Source organism: Aptenodytes patagonicus, chromosome 2 (assembly GCF_965638725.1).
Source record: "Aptenodytes patagonicus chromosome 2, bAptPat1.pri.cur, whole genome shotgun sequence".
NCBI lineage: Eukaryota > Metazoa > Chordata > Aves > Sphenisciformes > Spheniscidae > Aptenodytes > Aptenodytes patagonicus.
This window is the reverse complement of record NC_134950.1, coordinates 139,483,489-139,504,170: the sequence shown is the minus strand read 5'-3', so window position 1 is coordinate 139,504,170 and position 20,682 is coordinate 139,483,489. Positions and strand designations below refer to the sequence as shown.

The following is a 20,682-nucleotide window of genomic DNA, read 5'->3' as shown; positions in this document are numbered from 1 at the left end:
AGCTCAGAAGTGATTTTTATTCTCTGGATGTAGTGCAGATCACTACATAGAAAATAAACACTGTATGCTCTCTCCTGTGGAAAATATGTATTTGTTCTTTCTTGTTTTGCTCTTTTCACAAGTTAAATGTAGGTCATTCAGACCGAAGGTATATGGTTGCTCTTTATGTATGGAGAAATTTAACACTTCTACAGGGCGTGAGACCAAACACTGAGCAACTGTAATCACTTGAGAAATGTAATAGCTGTGTGCTGTGTCTTATGGCTATTATGAAATGGAACTTATACCTAAAAATGAGGAAAACAGTTAGCTTTCCCCGTTTATGGAGCTATGCCACAGTTATGACATAATTCATAGCCAGACAGAAAGTTCCAGTTGTATCCATAGACATTTCATAACTCAGTGTAGTGGAAAACTGATATTGAAGAAAGATTTTTGCCAAGTAAGGTTATTCATACACAAGCTTCCTTCTCATGACAGCTTCCCCACTGTACTGCAGAGCGATGCTGGAACTCTGCCTTGGGACCAGCACTTTCTACACCCACACTGAAGGTTTATGTCCTGAGATGAGGTGCTTCTAGTCCCCCGTGCTCTCCTTCTTATCCTTACTACCTTATTACCCTACAGTTTTGTGCAGAGAATTTTCTAGTTGTTTTTCTCCAGTAAGTTCATAAATGGTGGATCTTCAGGATGTTTCCTCCATGACTGCAAGAACTTAATGGTCGTCTGGGGCTTGGGTGCATTTTTCAACTTCCCTTATTACTTATTATTAAACAGCTGCAGTTATCAGCAGAGAAAATAATTTGGACCATCCACTTTTCCTTCCAGGACCAGAAAAAGGCAAAAAGAGAAAAGAATAAAATAGGAAAAAATTCATAAGCAGACTCCTTACTTCTTGCTGCTAAAAGCAACAGTAACAAAGTAAAAGACAAAACACCAACTAAACAAAAAACCCACAGTTTGATCCCTATACAAATATGACTTGCTGCTGGTATGTAGGAAGCTAGAAGTATATCCGGAAAGTCTTGCAGAGTTTTTTCTCAATACAAGAACATTGGCAATCATGTATACTGTATATCTTGTATACATTGGAGGTATTTATCCTTACCTTTTGCTTAATTTCCTGTCCTCAGAAATTTCTTAGAATAGACTAAGCCTCAGATGGCTTAGTAATCTCTGAATTCCCTGTGGTTGCAATGTGACCCTTTATAGAGGTGAACACGATGTGTAGAATAATAATATTAATCAGAAGAGTACGGCTGAGGTAGCTTTTACATTGTATCAGGAATGCTACATAAAATACTTACTCTTTAAACTTTTCTCAAAAATTGCATCGTTCTACTGGTCTGACGTGCTACTCAGAACACATCTAACCAAAAAAGTAAAAAAAAACCCCGAGCTGTAGCAGCTCATATATGCAGACCTGCCAGAGCTGCTGTAAGCCTGCTGCCGCATATCCCAAGAAATTATTGCAGTCCCTCTCCTGCCATTCTTGCCCTGGGACGCAAGAGGAATGTCCGAGTTGGAAGACCAAAACTTCAACGTTTGGACAAGATTTCTGAAAGCTTTGAAATGGCTTTGCAATCCTCTGGAATCCTTCATGGATGACCACGGTCAGTTACGCAAAAGAGACTTATTTCTAGAAATCTGCCTCTTGGCTGGATTCAGACATGTTGGTCATGGGCAAAGGCATCGGGGCACAGCGAGAGGGGCTGCTCCCTGGCGAAGGGGTGGGGGGCTGGTGGCGGGCAAAGGGGCAGGGCCATGGCCCCAGCGGGAAGAGTGCTGTCCCGCAGTGCCCATCGAGGGGGGCAGGGGACAGTAACAAATCTCAGCCATGGGCCGGAGATTGCTGGGCAAGCGTGCCAGGATGAGGTAGGTCCGCAGGCGAGCAGAGGCTGAAGAACCCAGGGAGCCCTTGGCACCCTGACAGCAGGCCTGTGGCAATGTGGGTGACACAAACACAACAACAAGACTGCTCTTTAACCAAGAAGGTCTTAGAAAGGTTTTAAGAAGAAGGCCAAATGGTGTTTTATCAAACTGATAGACTTTTGTGGTATTTTGGTAGGCCTTTGACTGATTCGTGGGAATATTAGATGCATTAAAATTATGCTTCATAACTAGAAGATTTCAGCTTTAGTAAAGTAAAAAGAGTCATCAAGGAAGGAAGAATGAAAAGGAGGTTGGAAGGTATGGAGGGTGTGAAACCATGGAAGCAGTTAATGTCTCGCTTCTTGTAGGTGGAGATGGCCTCATAGTTCACCTTCAGAAACTGCCAGGTATCCATGAAGGAACTACATCGTGTTACCAGGGAGATCCCATCAGCCCAAACGTGAGGTGGTAAATACACGCCTCTCCTTGCCGTATTTCTATCAATGCTGTTGTATGTTTGAGACTGGAAGAAGGATTTGCCCTGAGTCTGTGCTGCTACAACTCTGAACTCATGCTGACACCAAGCTTCCCACCTGCAAGCACCAGAAGACCTTTGCAATCTTCCTTCTAAAGCTTGGGCATTATTGGCATCTAACAATATGACCAACCTTGACATCTTAAAACCTACATAGTTTCAAGTCTGAGATACATTTTTCCTTTCGTGAAGTCCTAACAACTGAAGCAGACACATACATCTTCTATGGAACATTTATTATTTTTAATTTAATTACTTAACTTAATATGGTTATTAAATACTGTTTAATAAACAATATAAACCATCATATATTTAATATTATATAATTATATATTTAGCCATTTATTTTGTTTCTTTTTACAGAATCTAGTTATTATTATAATAGCTTAAGTAAGATATGAGTCAGGCTGTAGAGCCTCTACTCAGTGCTTTATTATTTAAATATGTTGTGTGTCATATTACTGTTAGCATAAGATGTATTTCATAAAGATAGGAATTACTTACAGTCACGGTACCCAGAAGTTCAGTATACAAGTCCATTATTACAGCAAAATGTACAACTGCATAGCAATTAAGATAAGCTGGTACACTTGGATTGAAGGGAACTTCTTTTCCGGTGATCTGTATGAAGCAAAACAGATAATAGCCTTCAACAGTGACCTGCTCCAGCCTGTTATTCCTTAGTATTCTTTATACTTACAAACACAAAAAAGATTAAGGGACATAGATAATTGCATAAAGATAATCTACTATCAAACTTATGTACTACCTAGTGTGAGACAGAGTTTAACTCTGTGTGTGTGTGTGCATACGTTCACAGCTAAAAGAAAAACAGAAATTACCGTACTCTATAGAACAATTTTGAAAATCTCTTTAGGAAATGAATAATGAAAAGATAAATAAAAAATACATTTTTTTCCTTCAAATAAAAAGAAAAAAACACAGCTAAAACATTCATTTCCTTCAATTTCTGTTCCCATTTCATCTTCCCCTATGCTTTATGACTGCTAATTTGCTAATTTAAAATAGCATGTGTAGAGTTTTTAACATTGATCCAGTAGCATTAAGAGGTCCAAGTAAATTACACAAAACTGAAAGCCTGTGCATGTTCTATTTACCACTGGGATTTCCTCAGGAAGGCCAAGTCTAGGTTTGCCTGGTCCCCAGCCTGGCCCTTTGAATATGACAGAAAGCTTGTCGCAGAATCCAGGTGTGGCCCAAAACGTGTTCCAAATATGAGCCAAGGGACGTAACTGAAAAAAAGAGCAAGTAATTTTTCATTGTTAGTAAAATAAAATTTAATAAAATATTATATTTTATTCATTTTTAGCTCTCAAGTAAATGATTTTTCAAAGTCTAAAAAGAATAAATTAGGAATAGATGAAGACAGTCAGAAGTTCAGAAAACCTGACTGAAATAGGCAGGAGCCATATCAAGCCTTTGGTTTACAGTGAGGATTACAATGACTTCTGCCCAGAGAAAAATCTCTCTCTCCTGTAATCAATCCAGAGTATTTAACGGTATATTGTATAGCTATATTTATGGTAGTTTTAAACTAGAATTTGGTTACTGGGACCTTGACATGACATACTCTCAGTAACTACATTACTTAGTCTCTGCCTGGAATGGATATAATTGCACAGGCTGTGGCCATCCTTCCACCTTCCAGCCCAGACACCCCTGCAGGTAGAATTTCTCATTCTTTGAGATGCCTCCTTGGGTGAACAGTCATGAAAAGCAAACAGGGACTTCAATACTCCTCAGTCCCTAAGGTTTTTACAGAGAATTTTTATCCAGCTTAAGTGAAGCCTGGACCAATAAATCTAAGCAGCACCACACTAAGTACTTTTTCTTCTCTTTCCTTTTCTTTCCTTTTTTTTCCTTTTCTCTTCTTTCCTTTTCTCTTCCTTTCTCTTCTTTTCTCCTCTTTCCTTTTTCCAAAAAAAACTATATTCAACCTGTTTTGCAGGTTTTGTCGAGACCATGACGGCTGCTATATAATGCTGTCAATACAAATCATTCTGGAGTACCTCGAACAGCAAATATGCAGAATAGATAAAAAAAGTAAAGATATTACACCATAGGGTTATTGATGAAATAGCAATATTTTGAGAAGACAAACAACAGATGAAATATATATTTTTGTCTGTGCTTCGCTGCATATTGCTCTGCATATGGCAAAATGGACATCATTCAGTCCAAGGCCTGTTATATATCCATTGTAATTAGTTGTTAATTTTATTGTATTGTATTTTCGTGATGACTACAAGCTCTGCATATGCTCAGTGCAGTGAGTAGAAATAATTGTTTTGTAATGAAATACTGAAGAAATTGTAGATAACTTAATTCAGTGTGCAGTAGTGCAAGGATGGCCCCAACTTTTCCTAAGAGAGGAGTTTCTTTTGAACATGAGTGCCTGTTGAAGATACCAGAGTCAGTGATACAAACTATAGCACCTGGAGCATGATGGGATCAAATGAATTTACTGGATGTGTTAAGCCATATACAACTTTTGCATCTTCTGCCTCAAATGTTCCTGGTGGAAGAAGGAAAAAAAAGAACAACCAACAATCAAACTCAAAAGTATACATATTTTTGCCACACTAACTAAACGTGAGCGAGAACACCTTTTTTTTACTTACCAAATATCCTGTCCCAGATAATGAATGTGCCACCATAATTTTTGTCAATGCAGTAAGGATTTCTACCTATAATAAAAATAATTTATGAGAACAGTAATTGCATATATAATAATACATGCAACTGAATTATGAAGGGATATCTTCATCATTAGCAACAATTTATAATCTAAAAATAATTTTAAAAGGTAGCTAATGCACCACTCCTTATACATCTATAAAATTTCTTTTTTCTTACTAGGCTTATTGCTCTCTTTCTACTCAGATTCAAACATACAAATCAAATGTGTCATACCCAAAATTTCTGTGAAATAAAAGGACTGATCTGGGGAGTAAACTCAGTTCAAAATATATTTATAAAGACAAATTAAAAAGCAAACAAAAAATAATTTCACCAGTTTATACCTAAGAAAATATATGCTAAATACGTTTATGCGCAATCACCTCATTAATGGCTTTCAGCTGTCTCTATCTTCTATGCCATATGTCTGATCCTGCCTTCATTATTATTAACTTCAGTGTGAGGAAAACTGATCCTTCTATCTGTTTTCTAGGGAATGTATTTGTATATAGCTGTCCTACCAAAAGTATGAGCAAAGTAACATTGATTACATATCCCCAAGGTTGTGGAGACTGTCTGGAGCGACTGTACAACACCTGATCAGCTCCAGAGTGATTCTGCTTAACTCCGATCAGGATCAGAGGATTAGTTTGGATTTACAGCAAAGCAAATAAGAGCAGAGTGTCTCCCTCCAGGATTACCAGTACTTGTGCAAATTTCAAGGATTAGACACTTACAGCACCACAGTCTTTTTAAAAAGTCTACACAGTGCCATAAACACTTTACACAGGGAGGATATAATAAATATTAATAACATCCTCTGTACATATAACTGCATTTGAGTCTGTTTCAAATTATTTTGTTCTTCTGTTCCCCTATTACTTTTTTACTTGTTATCTCTGCACACTGAATGAGCCAAGGGCATCTACGAAATCCATTTCTATTCTTCAGATATGCTCATGACATTTTTCAGTATGCAGTGGAGTTATTAATCCAATTTACATATGGAGTACGGTCTTGAATGCCTCTGAATATTGATGAAAAGTCAATCATCATGCACTTGTGTGAAGTGAGATTTTTCAATAATTCAGACAGCTGAAACCAAATTCCACTAAAACATTTAACAGTTCTTCTTCTAAAAGGTAGCCATGTCTTTTCACACATTCAGTGCTTGAATTTGAATGCAAAAGCATCCGTTAGTGATTGACAAGTTGATGATGTTTTAGTAGTCAGGGAAGGAAGAGATATTTTTTCTATCACTCTTCATATTTACAAAAGTTTAATTGTTTTGCTCAAAGTCTTCCAATTATTTCACGTTATCCAGGTTTAATTTCTGCTCAATAATTAATCCTAAATGTAAAAATTCTGAAATTAAATTTGTTATAAAAAAGTTTTTTAAAAAACTGTGACATTTCTAACTGAACAAGGACTATTTTTGAAGCAATGATCAAAATTAAAATCCTTCTGTAAAACTAACTTTACAGCACAATTTTAGTACTTTATTATTATTATACAAATAGTAACCATGAGAAAAAACATACTGAGGAATAAGAGGTTACACTTTTAGCTTACCATGATGAACTCTGTGATGACTGGGAGTATTAAGGATCCACTCCAGAGGCCCAAGGTTGGTGATGACCTTAAAAAAGTAATGTTTCAATTAATTTGAAAATACTATATAAAATCAAAAAGGAGGGAAAAGGGGGAGGAAATGCATAAAGAGGATGCGTATCTTAAGGAGAATTGCATAAAAAGACAAGAATGCAATTTTTTTGCCTGAACCATTATTTCACTGTATTACTGTTACAGGAATTTTCATGAAAAAAGTGAAATTTAGTAAAATGCAAGTTAAAAATCAATTTTCTTTTTGATCCAGCAGCACATTTTCCTCTTATTTTTATTATCAGTTCATGATTCCATACAGATCATTTCACTCACATTTTTTACCCATATCCGTTGGCACTGCTTGGGATCCACTGTAACTCCAAGATCCCAGTTATGTGAACACTTTAAATCAGCAAATGGCTGGCACTGACCCAGAAACAAGTACTCCTTCCTCCTTCAGTACCTTTGCCTGCTTGTTCCTTCTATCAATACCCTTCTTTTACCCTGGCACAAATGCAGTAACACAGCAAACCTGATTAGGGAACTGATGAAAGTTAAAACTAATTTTGTTTTGTTTTTCTCTATTAGTTTAACTGGATCAGTTCCTGAATCTGATCCAACGTATGGTCACAAATACACCGGCATGAGTCAGAGGCATTAAAGGAAAGTAAACCAGTATAAATTCATAGTGGAGCTGCGATCTAAGGCAATGATTCAACAGTACAGAAAATCCAGCCCTGATCATTTTAGCACCAGACCAAAAATGACAGAAAGTGTTGATTGCCATAAACTTAGCCTATTGATTCAAGCTTTGACAGAAAAAGCTGATGAGTTAAGTTCGTATCAGCAGGGTTTATGCTAAATTAGGTACTCTCCTGTATTATGGAGCCAGACGAAAGCCAGCATTAACTTCAAATTTTGTGCTTCGGTTAGCTCAACAGAAGTGTGTGGATACCAAAGCACAGCAACTATTGCTTAATCCCAAACACAAAACCATCAATCAAATAGATGCAATCACTGGATGACCAAAAAGGATTTCTGTTCAAAATATATCCTAAAATAGTATCTATTCACCATGTCTGATTATGACCATAATGTCTTGCAATTAAAAGGGGGGGGAAGGCAGCTAAATAAAAATGCTTAGACCTTAAGAAAGAAAACCCAGAACCTATCACTTTGTCTTTTACAGAACTTAATTAGTAAATTTAATACTCATGCTGCAGAAATAGGTGATCTGTAATATAATAATAGAGATAATATTGGCAAACAACACATTAAGTAGAGAGGCAGACAGTCATTACTCATAAGAGCAGGCCCATTCATCTAAATAACTAAACATACAAGGATTTTTATTCATTTAAGATTTACAGAACAAAGTCCTAAAATATGCCAGTTCCATTTCCATTTGATTCACACTAGTGCAAGTGGAAGTAGATCTGGACTCAAAAAGTAGACACAGGACATTCTTCAGATGTATTTAAATTTTCACGAATCAGGCAAATACCACAATGAAAGGAATAAATAGCTTTTGATCATTTCTGTCTTTAAAAACAGATAAAAGAACTTCTACTTAATAGGTGAAGTAGAGCATTTCTGTAATTAAAGGAGTATAGAAATGAGCAAATTCTTCAGATAGAGAGAACTGTAACATTTGGAGCATCCATCTCAAAATCCTGCACACACTTGACTGGAAAAGCAGAATACTGGGACAAGTTTGTTTTGTTTTGTTTAACTCAGAAGCCAAGGACAACATAAGTAGGACCATTTGTGTTTCTCAGTTCTCCCTCAAAATAAGTTCAAGCCTAAAAAGACCACCTAAAGGTGAGAAACGATTCATCATTCATGCTAGCTCCATTTCCCACCTCTCTCAAGCAGAAAATCCCACTGTTTTAAGCTATGTGAGATGTGACCACTAAATTAATTTAATCTGAGTCAAATGTCTTGGATTGAACTGCAGCCCAGCACCTGAGAAAGCAGTGATTTATCTATTAGACCACACCTAACTTTGACCCACTTGGTTTCAATATATTTTTAGCTCAGTATTTTAACAATTTTTCTGAAAATAAACCAAATCTGTGCTAGGAGAGCAGGGAATCACTAAGAAATAGCAGTCTTCACTTTTAGCCTACAGGTGGATTATAATAAAATGTCCTCATAATGAATGCCTTCAAGTCTTCAATATCCAGCTGATTAAGTTCATATTTCAAAATTAAAATTCGTCCTTTTGAAAATCCATATAATACATCTGTATGCTAAAGTAGAACTTTGTGTCTTGCGGCTCCCTAAGGACCTCGGGAACTTACGTAAAATTTTAAATAAATACTTCTGACTAATCCTAGAGAAAGTATTTTCTTTGGAAAATGAAACCTCTCTCATCCTTTAAAATGGTCCCAGCCCACTACTAGTCTTTCTTTGGGTGATGACATTTACAAATCTACTGAAATATCTTCTCTGCAGCATCATTAGTGATTGATGCCTGAGCCTACTTCGATTCATTATTCAGCCAAGATTACCTCCATTGCAAAGACATACTAGCCACATGCTGATGGAAATATCATCTGAGATAACAATTATAACCACATGACTTTTAAGCTCAGAGGTGGTACAGAACTCTCTACCTGACCAAGCAAAAATCCAGCATGCTGAAATTAGCGATCCATAAATCAACACTTCAGCTAAAACACATCAAAAAATTTTTTTCACCAGATATTCAAAATGGTACAGGGTGCTATTTCTAGAAACTTCTCTTGCTATCAGTAAGATTACTTCTATATATTTAGCACATTTCTAAAACAGAAAAAACTATTGTCAGTTAAAAACTTTTGGTGCCAAATAAATGTATATTTTATATATCCATATATCATTCCAACAAACAGAAACATATCACCTCTGGAGAGCTGAATTTTGAAGGCTCCTGCACCACCACATGGCAAAGAACAAATTTATGTTGTTGAATTTTGTTGATTTTTTCTATATTCTGCCATCTTACCAGGGGCAAAACTCCTACAAGCAGATCTTTCACCAAAGTAAATTGTCAAGGCTAGGATACTAAGGCAATATTTGCCAGGCAAGATTCTGACCCTGTCATGTCGGACTGACAGGAACTTACTGAAATCACAGTGAAATGAATGAAGTTTGTAGGAATTGACTCGTAACAAAATTTAATGTGGCATAACAACAGCCCATGTTCAAAAGAATGCCTAACAGGCAATGGAGAGGAGAAAGGCAGTGGCAGGTGCTCCACCTACCCATCTACCTTTCGGCTGTCAGTCTACCCTCATTTCTGTGCCTTCATTGTGTCCAGACTTTTTCCTTGGAGAATGGCAACTGCAAAGGAGCTCGTAAGTGCTCATGGTAGCAGTAACCAGGCTTACACTGCAGTTGCAACCGGTCACCAAAGCATATACACCACTGGGTCTCAGTCATTCAAGACAGCAAAACATTTTCAGCTTAAAATAGCTTTGTATTCAAAATGGCTTTTTAGAATAAGAATTTTCACAATGTTCACATTTCAGGGGAAAAGAAAAAATTAAAAAATCAAAAAATTAACTAAATAAATGTGATAAGAATAGCAGCACAGCTCAGTTTTTGTGGCAGGATTTTCACTGAAAAAAGAAAAAGCTTTCTGCTACTATAATTTTTGTATGCAGTCGAAAGTTTTGTTTCAGACCTTTTTACTAGAAAGTAGTTTCAAAATTAAAAAAAAAAAGTGGAAATGTCATTACTCTCTCTATCGACTGTACTTCAAACTTTGTTTCATACTATTGAAAGGAAAAAGAGTCTGCTTGTGAATATAAAATATTCTTGTTCTTTATATCATCATCTTGCAGTGATTTTGGGAATACAGAAAAATACCAATCATATATATGATATATATTATATAAATGAAATATGATATTTTCTCATATAATATCATAAAAATACCAACCAAAAATACCAAAATACCAATCCCCTAAAAGTTGAAATACCCCAACTATTGTCCAACGTGACCTTATCTGTATTTTGACCAGTATGGCTGGGGGGTTTACGTTTGTGTTTGTTTCCCTGATACAGACATCTACTGTTCTAAATCAATTCCTGTCTCCAATTTTTCCTCTCTCAATTAACACATCATGTGCACCTCAACTCCCATGCCAGTGACCCACAGATGAACTGCAGCGTGCCAGCAAAACTCTTTCCCTGTTCACTTTATTTATTTTTTAACATGCCATAGCCACAAAAATAATTTTTCACCTGCCCAAATCCTTACAAATGGACTCGATAAACTACCTACAAATCAGATATGTAGGTATCTTATGTATACCACTTATAAAAGCTTTGTCAGATCTCTTCACAAAACATGTATTCTTCTTTTTTTTTTTTTTTTTTTTAAAGAAACAACATATTCCCTCCATTATTGTACTTGGGTATAGCTAAATAATACAGCAGAATTACTGACAACACTTGAAGCAATTCCAAGAGCAGTTTAATAAACAAGGCAGGCTAAAAGCTGCAAGCTTAGAAATGGTTTCCATACATTACTGAACAAAATGTACTGGAAGTGAAATCTCCATACATAGTAAGAACTAAATGGTTTTTTCTATAATAGTAGCTCTTATATAAAGATGTTTCCTTTGTGACAGCAATCCCCAGCCTAAAGGAAAAGAACATTATGCAATATCTCTTGCGGCATGTAAGAACCTCCATTTGCGGTCTCAGAGTTTGTCAGCACCAAGGGAAATCTTTATTGCCTGGTACCTGCACCACTTCAATGTAGTTCTTGTTTAAATAATGAGAAAAAATCGTGACATGAAATCCAAGGGAAACTTTACATCTTGTGTAACAACTCCTCCTGTCACCACTACAACATGAATCTTTACTTAACTCTGTTTCAGCATGAATGTTAGGAAGGAATGTCGACTGAGTAGAGCAGGCGATGTTACAGTAAAATCATTCGTATATAAAAAGTCGGGGGTTTTTTCTTTGAGTATAAAAAAGCTGTTTGTAGCACAGCATTACTTTCAATATCATAGTGTTACTGATCTACAGGACAAGAGAGGGCAAATTCATCCCTGGAGCATCACTAAGGAGCACTCTGAACTTAACTTTGGGGTTTCTGTTAGATTAGTTGGTAGTAAACCACATATTACTATTGATTTCCTCATCAAAATCAAGATACAATTTTTATTCCTGGTATATAAATCTGTATTTCAGACAGTCTGGTGTGGAAATTTAAAAATAAGACCTTAATTACATTCCCCGGTAGAGCTGCTGTGTTAATTCAGGACAACACACCCATGTATTTATACAGATGGCCCTGGTGATTATATCTGCCATGTGAAATCTCTACAGGGAAGCTGGGGAAAGGCAGAACTCCTAGGATATGTGCTCGTCTGCCAGTTTCACACTTTGAAATCCTCGGCAAACCCTGATTTATATACCGCCAACTGTTTTCCTATCTGATTAGGCAGTTTTCTACTCCAGTAAGCATGTAAAATGGATGTAGCCAAATTGCCACACTGAGGAGCGAAAAAAAAATATTTATAGTTTAGAAATAAAACAAGCGAGAGGAATCAGGCCTGTTGGGATCATAAAGAGTTTCATAGGGGGCAAATTTCTGATAAATCTGGATTATAGGAATGGGAGGTGAAAGCCTAGTCTTAATGGATAGTCCAGTTTAGGGCATATTTATATAATAAACACACAGACTTAAGAAATGTGTTTATAATAAATTATCTTGAAGGCAGGCTGTTGTCACTTTTCATTGGTTTACACCTCAAACGGGAGGTAAGGTTTGAATCAAATCGGCATCTTACGTGAATATTTCAGTTAACACTTTCAAAAAGTGGATGCAACTTTTGGTTTTTTTTCTTTAAAGATTGAATTAAGCCCTGTTGTGGGAAAGATGAGCACATATAGGAAGTTTCAATCAATATATCCACTAAAAATGAGAGAAAACCTACACTAACTGGTTGTTTTAATTGCAGCATTACAAATAGCAGAGCATGGAGAAAGTCACTCTTCCAGTCATATATCAAGTTAAGCATTTTAAACAAACTCCAGGAGAAAAATTGCTATACAATTTCAGTATTTTTCAGCAGCTTGACAAATACATGCTGGCAATTTGGGGGGAAAAAAAACCCAGAAAGTAATAAATCAGCATGCCAGTCCTGAAATAAACTAAAATATAGCCAAGTGTAGCTCTTCACCTTCCTCTTTAAACAGATCAAAATATAGTCAACATCCTACACTTCGTGTTTTTAACAAATAAGTGTCTTTCAAATTTTCTGGTGGCTTTGAAGCCATAACTAATTTAAATAGACGCTCAATGAGTACAAGCTATGAGAAAAAACTCAAGAGTATTATGTGTAATATGTTAAGATGGAAAATTAGATTTTTCTTTTTTGACAGAGAGCAGTATCTCTAACTTATCTTCACATTAATGTGATATCCTTTTGTTATTATATTAAATTTATTTGGTAAATGAGTTGTTTAGATTGTTTTGCAGGATGCAGAATATGCTAAAATGTGTTCCATCTCGAAGTAGCTCATTTCACTTTTATCTTGATAATTCTCCAGAGACATAATAGACACAGGTGGCCAAAATAAAACTCTTGAAATACAATTTTTAGTTTTAGGGTTTCTGCAGGCAGATTAGCAATAGTCAGGCCAACTGCTGCTGAAGTAAACATTTCACAGCTGTCTCTTGCAAGAAGAGTCTTTGGTTCAAGGACCAGAAGCCAACACTCAAACTCAGGGACTTAATTATTAGGAAAGTCAAGTTCCTGATTATGTTCTGATCCCATAAACTTTTCATTTCTGGCCTCACCAATGACCCAGCTTCAAGGGGGAAAGGGAAGGGTTCCCCTGCCCGGATTGTTGCCCATCAAATGCAAATCTCCAATATATGCCGATTATTGTGGGGCAGCCACTTTTTGAATGAAAAAGATCATGGCTCCTGTGCTGCGTGTTGAACTCAGAGCTACTGGGTGCAGAGCACTACTCAGTTCATTTAAACAACTTAAATATTTTTAAGTCCTTCTCTATTCTGCAGTTCAGTTGAAAGAGAAGCTAGTTTAGAATAAAATACCAACTGATCGTGTCAAGGCACTTCTGGGCAGACTCAGATACCTAAAAGTGCCAAGGAGCACTTAGGTTTCAAATAGGAGGCTCATCCTAGGGCTACTAAGGTGTAAAGTTGGCAGTCCTAATCATCACTGAGGTCCTAGGTGCCAAGGAAGGAACTCCAGACCTCATCCCACTACGTTTTTCCTGATTTAACTGTGTTCAAGTGCAGCCTACACTTAGCAGGACAGGAACAGTGTGCTCTCTTATAAATGTTTTATTTTCTCTCTCTTTTGTTATTCTTTTTATTTAAAACAAAAAGCAGAGTTATATGCTTTATATATCTAGAAAGATAATACTTTTCTCCCCTCATGGGGGGAGTGAAACATGGAAAAGTGGAACACATTTTGCAGTTATTGCTAGTATTTCCGCTTAGTGATAGTGTTATTAGCTTTGCTTTTCTCCGCGCTCTGGCAAGCGCAATGATGACCAGACTTTCATCCTGCAGGTTGGTGAGAAAATCTAATAACCGATTTTGGCAGACACACTGGATTGAAGCAGTGAGATCTCTTTGTTTCTTGGAATCATGTTTGAGTTTTATTGTCTATGTTGTATATATAACCTATCTGGACCTACAAAGGCACTGTCTGCATTAAAGAAAGTATTTTTATCTCCCTGGTATTTATTGATTTATTTGTTCTCCTTCTCTCCACAATAAATGCTTGAGTTGACAGTTTGTGGCAGGCGAACAATGAGTTTCTGAATGATAAAAGCATCAGCTATCAGGAATGGAACCAGTACTTTGTTTTGTAAACCAAAATTTTATTCTTTATGCAAATCAGCCATTAGTTCATTCCCCATTGATTTTAGAATAATTTCTTGGATCTTTGTAACAGTCAGAAAATCTAGCTTCTAAAAGCCAGTAGGCTGTCAGACGACATGACCTGTTTCTAGGAATTCCACTTCAATCAGCTGCGTCACTGAGAGTTGTCAGACACAATCTTGAACATCAGACTAGGAGAATGGCTGTATATCACCTCCATCACATTCATCTTTTTGATGACTTTTAGCAAAAGCCTCATGAATGGCAAGTTTTTAGACTGATCCCTTGTAACCTGACTAGAACAGATGTGTGCGTTTCTAATTTCAAGGGCACATCAGACAGACCCATGTCTATTTTTGGCTATAGTGGCTGAATTAAAGAAAATAAGCTTGTTCTTTCATTAAATGAACCAATGTATTAGAATACAGAAAATGAAAGGTTTTGTTGGCATATGCTGTTTGAATTCAAAATGAGTTTCCAGCATCAAATTCAAGAGAGACTGCAATTTCACAATTACACTCAATACATTGGATTATTACTGATTTTACCTTTTACTGGTGACGCTCTTTATTAAAAAAAACAAAACCAAAATCAAGCCACGTTTCTCACCTCAGCCAGGAAATCAGATCAGTCCATCATACTCTGTATCCACTGTGATCCATTCAATACCACTTGTATACCACCATTTTGCAAAAACTTCCACACGTTAAGTTTGACTCATTACTCGCTGACCTTATAGGAACTATTCACAGTACATTAAATTAAGCATAAATATATGCCTTTGTAAGCAAGGCCTCAAGATTTTTTTACCTACCAGCAGAGCATCTCCATTTTTCATTTGCAAACTATTGAAGATTTTAGCTCATTACCAAAAATTTTTCTCCAACTCCACAAAGCAACCACAAAATATACTCAAAATTTCCCACTGCAAATACTCAAAAGCATTATAGTCAAATAAGTTTTGTTAAAATGCCTTTTAAATTCAAAGTCTCATTTCTTCATCAAATTTACCTTTCAGTTTTAAGAAACAGATTACTAAATTGCTTCTAAATTACTAAGCTACTGAAAGTACTTTAAATAAACCTTGTTATACCTGTTTACTCCTGCATTCCTTTCTTGTTTATTTAAATGAGACCACAGCACACAATGTGGAAAAGGTAGGCCCAAGAAAATGGACAAATTAAATTTGCAAAGAAATAGAGGATCAATCTCAATTGTTAGGGCCTGGGAATTAATAACTGAGTATTTTATCTATTGTCTCATGCTGTCACTTATTTATCACATTGTCCTAAAGGTTTTATGATTCTTTTAACCGCCATCCAATAGACTTTTGTCTTAAATAGTTTCTGCTTAAAAAGGCACATTTGTCCTCTAGAGTTTCAAGAATAGCTTTTGCTATTGATACAGTAATCACACGGGTACTGCTTCTTAAAAGAAATACGTATTTTTTTACGCATTTTACTTAATTTTACTTGGTTCTTTAATCTGCTTCTTTAATTTCCTTATTGACCCTATGCTCATATTTGGAAAAAAAACCCAAAACAAAACATAGAAGATTGTTTTCTGAATCTGGCCATCTTCCTCGGTAAGAGCTGATTGATGTAAGGACTTCAGGACTGGGCCACAACAGCTCACCTGTACTCAGGGAGCCCCGATGGTCTGTGCATGGCTTTCTGCCAGGAACAGAAGTCCTTTTCATGAAAGCGTGAAGCCTCCACGATTTCTCTCTCTTTCAATGTTTTCCATTAAAGAAAACTGAGCAGAAGTCAAAGCTAAAGAAAGTCATAGACAGAAACTTAGATTAGTACACACTGCACATACGTGCAAAATATTTTTTTACAAATACAATATACTTCCACAGCAAGTTTCAGTTTTACTGAATTGGTGTTTTCTGATAAAACCAAATGTTTTTTGGCCTATATCTGTAGCAATTTCACGTCTCTTTTTCCAGCCTGCATCAGGTGTTGCCAAAATTTTTCCCATTCCTCACCTCTTTTCACCCATGTTAGTCCTGGTTAATAGCAGTGGCTCACATTTTTCTGCTCCCAGAGTTTGATGAGGTAGGAAGACTTAAACAAGGGAAAAAGAGATGCTTTAAGAAACCTGACTTCCATGAGTATGGTAAAGGGCAGATTACAGTCTTTCCTTAAATTAGAAAATTAAACAGAAACTAATGCATGTCAAAGATCAAACAGGCCCGGAATAATCTGCTGCTGCAATTACTACCAACAGGGATTGATTCAGTTGATACTTTCCAAATACAATTTGACATCTCATAAAAATTACAGCTAAACCAACAGAAACTAATTTCTGTTTTTCACAGGTGTCTATCAGGTTATAAACACACCTAACTTATTGGTTGTAATAAATGCATAACGGAAGGATATAGTTTAATATGAGCCATAGACCTTCCGAATCACCTGTGAAAATAAACTGAAATGGAGTATTTCTATCTGTCAGTAACAGTCCTGAAACATTTTGTGGCTTTTGAAAAATTAGATTTTTAGTGCTCTTTGACCAAAGTATTTTTTTTTACTCTCCTTATGATCTAGCTGAGAATGGTCTAGTCATAGAAACATTTCTCCCAGACCATTTAAGAGCAGATCTACTGACTGAGTTATTCTATTGACCTAAATAGTATTGGATAGGACCAAAAATTGTTTTCTCTTGATTTATTGAGATCCTATCTTTATGCACTATTACAGAAAAGTGTTTTCTTCAGTTCGTTTTGGTTTTTTTTTTCATTTTTCATTTAAATAAACTATTATGAGTTTATTTCAATACCTTGGTGCTCCTCAGAGATTTTTAAAAAATCTTTGGAAAATTTTTGATATCATTTCAGATTGCCATGTACACAGTGCAATAATGCGCAGAAGCAGTGAAAAAAAAGTGGACTTCAGACAGCAAAGTTCTTGTAATGGGAGAATATAGTTAAATGCAAATGCATAACTTAAGTCACAAAGTCGTGTTTTCACTCTAGCACACCCAACCTTTCTTTATTAATTACAGCAATGCCTTTCTTGTATCAATAGTCCATTCTGATTTTGGTGCTAAAGATCTTTTATTATTACTAAAAGAATGGTATAGTATAATCTTTATATAAGATTTACGGTGTTTAAAATGCTGTACTACTTTATATAAAAGGCCAAAAGCTAACGCATACCAATTATGCAAGAAATAAAGAAGTGTAACTGAGATAGAATGAGTGGGTACTTTTTATCTTTATGAGACAGAACGAGTGGGTACTTTTTATATTTATGATTTGGTATACTGTCTTCACAGAAATATACGAGCCACTTGAGTTAAAATAAAATAGACCATGTCTGATCTCCTGGTAGGAAAGCTGGACAAAAACTGACGTAACAAATATTGAAGAAGGTCAAAGTTATAACACAGGAAACTTCTCTCAGCATTGTTTGAAACAGAACTGGACACATTATAAATTAAAGTATAGGAAAATATCAGGGATCATACTTTGGCTATAAACTTTTGCTCTAGGCTGAAACATGGTATAGAAAGTTTCAGCACAGCACAATCCTTCTCTTGTAATTACTGAATTCAATTTAAATTACTCCCAAGACAAAACGTCTTCCCTCAGAAACTTTCATATACTTTCATTCTTTCCTATTACTTAAATATCATGGGTTTTTTTCTTTTATAAAACAATAAATTATGCATATCCTTTATTAAGCTTTTCAGTGCTATGAAAAAAATCACCTATTAAAGAGAATTTTTTACTGTATCTTACTAGATTTTCTTTTACTGAAGGAGAAGGATGTGTAATCAAAACTTGTGAAGTTACGATTTCCAAACATACTTGACTAGTCAATATGGGGCCAAATCTTGCCTAAGGAAATATCGATACTGATTAAAAGCAATAGAAGTCTAATGACAAACAACATTTCTTATCAAATGCTCCTGCATTTTAGAAGCAAACTATTACATCTTGCACTGGCAGAATAGAAATAATGAAGCGTATCTCCACTAGTCCCCTAATGACACATACTGCCACCCTGTAACAGCACCCACCACGGCCTCCCAGAGGACACCAGAGCTGCCACAGGATGATGAATCTCAGCTCTCAGAGCAAGGGCTAGCAGCAGTCACTGAGACAGGATGCTGTTTTCTATATAACTCCAGGCCTGCAGCCCCAAACAAATCTCGTATGTTGGGAAACTGCTGGAAACTGAGACTTAGATAAAGGATTTTCATTTTACTATAATCTGTGTAAGATAATTAGAACTGTTAAAATTCAGGAAAAGGACTTAAAAGAAAAAAAAAAGAAATGCCACAGCTTTAAACAGTTACATTGTAACAGTTGTTGCAAAAAACGCCCAGTATAATGATGAGGCATCATATTAATCTCACCAAAAATATTGGCTAATATAAACCTGCATTGCTGCAATAGCTGCTACTATTTCCCTTCCTCCCCCTTCTCTTGTCTGTTATGCCCTTGCCCTTGAGAGCAGGCCAACTGCTAATACGTGGTGTAACCCTATTTCTATCCTGACGTCATTTTTGACCTTAAAGCATGACTTCAACATACTTAAACTGATTTCAGCTGTGCTACGAAATCAACAACATCAACATTAAGAATATCTTCCCTTGTAAACAAAGATCTATGATTGGATCAACTGGATCAGTACAAAAGATCTATTCTTTTTCTACTGGCACAATAATTTAATACTAAGGAGTGCTTATCTTTTAATTGAGACTGAAATCCATTCCTGTTTAGACTAGTGTCTAAACTTGGCACATGGCACATATGCTATGGAAATTCCTTTTAAGCCCTATGAAGGATTTAGCGCTTTAGAGGGATGTAGGTGATTCATAAGTCTCTGAAATTCACTTTAGAAACTTTAGATGCACACTGTGGCACCAGTGCTGAGACTCATTGGGTTACTGTTACACAGCAGAACACATCTCAGCCAAGGACGAAATGGCTTCAGACAGCAGAGAAGAGGTAAATGAGGCATATTATATTTTTCTTAGTGATAAAACACAGTAAAACCAGTTTGGGGAACCTAAGGCATGGTCAAAGAAACTTTGCTACCATGTGATTCAGAATATTCATTTGGTATAATTTCAAAGTGTTCAAATTTGTTCAAAACATTTTGACAAGCTTAATTGTGTATTGCTTGAGTTTATGCCAGTTCTGGTGATGTGTGTGACATTTTATTGTAAGCCTTTCCTATTCATGTGGTTGTTGCAGAGTATCAGACATGTATTAATGATTTTAGAAATGTGCCCAACAGAAGTGAAATTTCAACAACAGAAGTTTGCTATTGGGTCACTGTAAGTAGCTTTTTTCCTTTTTTTTTTTTTAAATTCTTTTTTAAGGAAACACACAGAAAAGAGAAAATAAAAACTGTAATTCAAGCAATACAATCACCTAAAATAGCAGATAAAGAAAATAAAACTGTCTTCCAAAAGAATTGTTCTATAGATCACGTAATGAAACTACAGAGGGAAAAAGGCATCTGTATAATCAGAATAATCAAAGGAGTAAGTGTTGTAGAGACAATTAGCCCGCAGCCCACTAGGGGCTACTGAGAAATATGCTACTGACATATAACATGGGATACTTTTAAACACCTCCACGGTACTGCAAGGGAGAAGGCAGAAGGCCATTCAACTACCTGAGAAGTGTGGGAAACTACTTACTAATTACAATGGGTTATTAACTGTATATGTATGCAAACTAGATATGGTCTATGCACTCACAAACCACAAATAAATAGGTGCAGTCATAAACAAATAGCCATCAGATAATCAAAGAGCATTTTTCATCTGAGAACTACTTGCCCTAAGAAGGAAACAATATCTGACTTCAGTTGCAACTCTAAATGATCTTGAAGAAGCAGTGGGGTTTGGATATTTTTCCCTAAAATATTTATCTTAGAAATGAAATCAGTTTCAGTATCTGCCAGAAATGTTTAATAAGCTGCAAGATAGGAAAATATAGTATTAAAATAGCAAAAAGTTTTGATTCCTTACGGTTACTTTTTTTTTTTTAAGTGTAATTGGGACCAACTGGCCTCATTGCTTCTTATAAACTTAGCAATATATATTCAGAAAAAGGAATAAAAATGAACAGATGTTT

At 36.0% G+C, this 20,682-nt stretch overlaps 1 protein-coding gene across 2 annotated transcripts in view; it reads right to left on the bottom strand.

Moving 5' to 3' along the window:
- Positions 1 to 20,682, bottom strand: part of AGMO (alkylglycerol monooxygenase) — a 208,518-nt gene that overhangs the window by 102,732 nt on the left and 85,104 nt on the right. For both annotated transcript variants that reach the window (XR_012994728.1, XM_076331409.1), the window contains exons 6-10: positions 6,680 to 6,746; positions 5,050 to 5,115; positions 4,864 to 4,943; positions 3,526 to 3,660; positions 2,912 to 3,028 (exon numbers count right to left, since the gene is read on the bottom strand). Coding sequence is in view for 1 of the 2 variants with exons in the window: in XM_076331409.1 (XP_076187524.1) it covers positions 2,912 to 3,028; positions 3,526 to 3,660; positions 4,864 to 4,943; positions 5,050 to 5,115; positions 6,680 to 6,746 (465 nt within the window). In the remaining variant the exon portion in view is untranslated. The remainder of the gene's footprint in view (positions 1 to 2,911; positions 3,029 to 3,525; positions 3,661 to 4,863; positions 4,944 to 5,049; positions 5,116 to 6,679; positions 6,747 to 20,682) is intronic.